This window comes from Mustela erminea, chromosome 8 (assembly GCF_009829155.1).
Source record: "Mustela erminea isolate mMusErm1 chromosome 8, mMusErm1.Pri, whole genome shotgun sequence".
NCBI lineage: Eukaryota > Metazoa > Chordata > Mammalia > Carnivora > Mustelidae > Mustela > Mustela erminea.
Window position 1 is genome coordinate 12,494,220 of NC_045621.1, and position 4,332 is coordinate 12,498,551.

Genomic DNA, 4,332 nt, shown 5'->3' on the forward strand with positions numbered 1-4,332 from the left:
ACAGAGAACTTCCTCACTGTTCTTAGCAAATGCTTTGCTCTGAGACAAATCTGTTGCTTATGTATTGTTCTTTCTAGGCAAGTGATTCTCAAGATGTCATAAAATACCAATGTTCTTAAAAACAAAAAACAAAAAACAAAAAACAAAAGTTCTTAATGTTATTTCATAACACTTTTTACCTGGGTTCTAAAAGTTCATGGAATTTGTGCATTTTGAAACATGACTTACACTCAGAGGAATAGGTATAGAGAATTGCTGCAGAATTTCACACGAACGCCTCCTATGACCATTGGCCTAAGGCTAAGAACCTCTTCTGTGGACAAGCCTCATTACGTCAAGCCCTCTGAGACTGTGGTCACCTGCACTAGACAGGTTCTGAAAAATAAAGCTATGTTTCCAAAGACACTTTGTTCCAGAAAGACCTAGGAAATCCTCCAGGACAGTTTTAATACTGCATTTTAAGAGTAGAATCAAAAATGCACGATGAGTCTTCTTCCTGCCTTGTCTTCGGCGCTTTTGTTCGTAGAGCGGCCAATAGCAAGATGTCTTCAGGAAATGCCAAAATTGGGCATCCTGCCCCCAACTTCAAAGCCACGGCTGTTATGCCAGATGGCCAGTTCAAAGACCTCAGCCTATCTGACTACAAAGGAAAATATGTTGTGTTCTTCTTTTACCCTCTTGACTTCACCTTTGTGTGTCCCACGGAGATCATTGCCTTCAGTGACAGGGCAGAAGAATTTAAGAAACTCAACTGTCAAGTGATTGGTGCTTCTGTGGATTCTCATTTCTGTCACCTGGCATGGATCAACACACCCAAGAAACAAGGAGGACTGGGACCCATGAACATTCCGTTGGTATCAGACCCCAAGCGTACCATTGCTCAGGACTATGGAGTCGTAAAGGCTGATGAAGGCATCTCGTTCAGGGGCCTCTTTATCATTGATGATAAAGGCATCCTTAGGCAGATCACTGTAAATGACCTACCTGTTGGCCGCTCTGTGGATGAGACTCTGCGACTGGTTCAGGCCTTCCAGTTTACCGACAAGCATGGGGAAGTGTGCCCAGCTGGCTGGAAGCCTGGCAGTGATACCATCAAGCCTGATGTCCAGAAGAGCAAAGAGTATTTCTCTAAGAAGAAGTGAGCGCCGCGCCGTTTTAGGGCTGGGCTGTAGTGGGTGGCCATGAAAACAAAATCTCTTTTGTACTATTGGTAGCTTAAAACACAAGACTTTAGACTTTGTGCAGATGTGGTATGGGATGGGACAGGCCTGCCCTCTCTGGAGAGAATGGCCTGAACTGTGTTACAGGGCAGGCCAACTGTGATGTACAGTAGTAGGGCAACACTTCTGATCTTCTGTTGTTTCTATTAAACTTGAACTGAGGAAAAAAAAAATGCACGATGAGTAAAAGGGTACTTTTCTCATCAGATAAATCGGCATTAGATTTCCATCACAGATAGTCCACGACCTTCTTCTGGAAGAATCATCATCAGTGATATATGTAGCTTCCCTTGAAAGTTAAACAGCCCCGCTTCCTCACAGAGTTTCTGTGGAGAACTCTAAAATGCACGTGAACATATTGCGTCAACAATAACATCTTCTCTAGAGGAAAGGTCTACCAGGACCACTCTTACTGCTAACAGTAGCACGCGCTGGTCGCAGCAGTGTCGCGCTTATAGCAACAGAGTGTTGTGGCTGCGGCTACCACCGACAGCTGCAATACAGCACCAACGAATGTCCCTTCCGCTCAGTTGCTTTCTCTTTTTAGGCTAATAACTTTATATCACACAGAGGGCCCTAAAAAGTGAAATTTGGGTTTATAAAAAGAGAGTGAAGAAAGATGGCTGTCTAACAGGCCAGGCAAGAGCTCAACATACATTTGAGATCATTTTCTAACACAAAGACCTTCAGATCAGGGCTATCAAGAAGATTTCTTGTCCTTTAAATGAATTTTAATATATTAAGAAATAAGAATTAGTAAGCAATAAGCAGTCCTTCATCCTATAACTTACAATTATACCATACACCTTCAGTTAACCTTGTTTTCCTTTAAATAAATGCCTTGCATGTTACATAACTTAGCATGTAGCTATTGTGGTCATCCAAAATATTACTTACTTGGCAAGTTTCCTCAAACTATTTCTGAATAAACACTTTACAGGAACAAAGAGTTTTCACCTTAACCTACTATCATTCCTTCATTCCTTTGTGGAGAGAGAGATTGAATGCCAGGTTTCTTGAATACCTAAACCTCAAAAATCTAAATAATAGAGTCTGTTTCAAGGGGAGAGATTAGTGTCTTGTTGTTGTTGTTTGTTTGTTTGTTTTAAAGATTTTATTTATTTATTTATTTGACAGAGAGAAATCACAAGTAGATGGAGAGGCAGGCAGAGAGAGAGAGGGAAGCAGGCTCCCTGCAGAGCAGAGAGCTCGATTCGAGACTCGATCCCAGGACCCTGGGATCATGACCTGAGCCGAAGGCAGCGGCTTAACCCACTGAGCCATCCAGGTGCCCCTGTTTGTTTGTTTTTAAGATTTTATTTATTTGAGAAAGAGAGACACAGCGAGAGACGGAACACAGAAGGGGGAGTGGGAGAGGGAGAAGCAGGCCTCCCAGCCAAGCAGGGAGCCTGATGCAGGGCTCGATCCCCAGACCCTGGGATCATGACATAAGCCAAAAGCAGACACTTAACGGACTAAGCCACCCAGGTGCCCTGAGAAATCAGTGTCTTTAAAGAATAACTTATTTACCAAATTTTATTAAAATGTTCAGGTAACCAACAATGCTTATTTCTTATTTTTCATTATCTTGATTTTAACAAATATTATTAATAGTAAATATTATTAAAAGTCAAATAGCTACTAAAACTCTTCTATACAGCAAGTGAAAGCAATGGTATATATGAGTATGTGGTTAACTCAATCAGTAGAACATGCAACTCGATCTCAGGGTCATGAGTTCAAGTCACACCTTGGGTTTAGAGATTACTTAAATTTAAAAAAATTTTTTTAAATAGTATATATGAAGGACACCTGGGTGGCTCAGAGAGATTACTTAAATTTAAAAAAAAATTTTTTTAATAGTATATATGAAGGACACCTGGGTGGCTCAGAGAGATTACTTAAATTTAAAAAAATTTTTTTAGGGACGCCTGGGTGCCTCAGTTGGTTGGACGACTGCCTTCGGCTCAGGTCATGGTCCCGGAGTCCCGGGATCGAGTCCCGCATTGGGCTCCCAGCTCCACGGGGAGTCTGCTTCTCCCTCTGACCTTCTCCTCGCTCATGTTCTCTCCCACTGTCTCTCTCTCAAATAAAGAAATAAAATCTTTAAAAAAAAAAATTTTTTTTAAATAGTATATATGAAGGACACCTGGGTGGCTCAGTCAGTTAAGCATCTACCTTTGGCTCAGGTCAAGGATCAAGTCCTACATTGGGCTCCTTGCTCAGCAGGGAGCCTGCTTCTCCCTCTGTCTGCTGCTCCCCCTACTTGTGCACTCTCTCTCTCTTTGACAAATAAATAAATAAAAATATTAAAAAATAATTAATAAATGGTATATATGAGATATGGAGCAACAATTTAACACAATTTCATCTAAAATAAAATTATTTGAAAACACACTGCACTTCAACACTTTTGCATTGTAAAAATCTTGTAGAGCCTATGAAAATACTTCTAGCCACATACAATACATACATTCATATATATGTATGAGTATACATGCATTCATATGTGCTTATGTATATGTACATATAAACATATATATGTATGTATATATACATATATATATAGTGTTTAAGCCAGGTACATAAAGTGTTTTACAGTCTTCTGTCCAAAGCACAGGAGTATAAATACTTTTCCCAGACCATATCAGAAGCAATGTGCTCTTTGGAACAGGGCCTTGTCATCTTCCTAATTTTTGGAAGAAAAACCTATTGTTACTTGCCCTTGGAAAAGAAACACTTATCTATTTCTACCACCAAAGTTAAAACTAATATCAAGTTCACATGTTGCATCTAGCATCTTTCATCTAAGTAGGTCAAAAATTTTAAATCCAAAAGTACTATGGGGAACTTGCAGCAGTGGCAGAATGAAGGTGTCAGCAAATCCTCTCTCCAAAACTAGTGATAAAAGAGGGCAAGATTGTCCAAAACCACCATTTCAAGACTGTAGAATAATGAAACAGAGGCCAACAACAAATCGACACATGCTATTCATAAAAAACTGTTAAACTTCGGTCATCAGTGGCATTCTGTGGAAATCACTGAAATAAAAAAACCAAAAGATAGAGAAAAATCAAGAAAACCAAAAGATTTGGTTTCTTTGTAAACGTTA

The 4,332-nt window shown here is 39.9% G+C and overlaps 1 protein-coding gene across 1 annotated transcript; it reads left to right on the forward strand.

Moving 5' to 3' along the window:
• Window positions 1–484: 484 nt before the first annotated feature.
• Window positions 485–1,166, forward strand: LOC116597124 (peroxiredoxin-1-like). Its single transcript, XM_032354374.1, has one exon. It carries the CDS (start codon window positions 543–545, stop codon window positions 1,140–1,142), a length of 600 nt encoding a protein of 199 aa, XP_032210265.1. The 5' UTR covers window positions 485–542; the 3' UTR covers window positions 1,143–1,166.
• The last annotated feature ends 3,166 nt before the right edge of the window (window positions 1,167–4,332 follow it).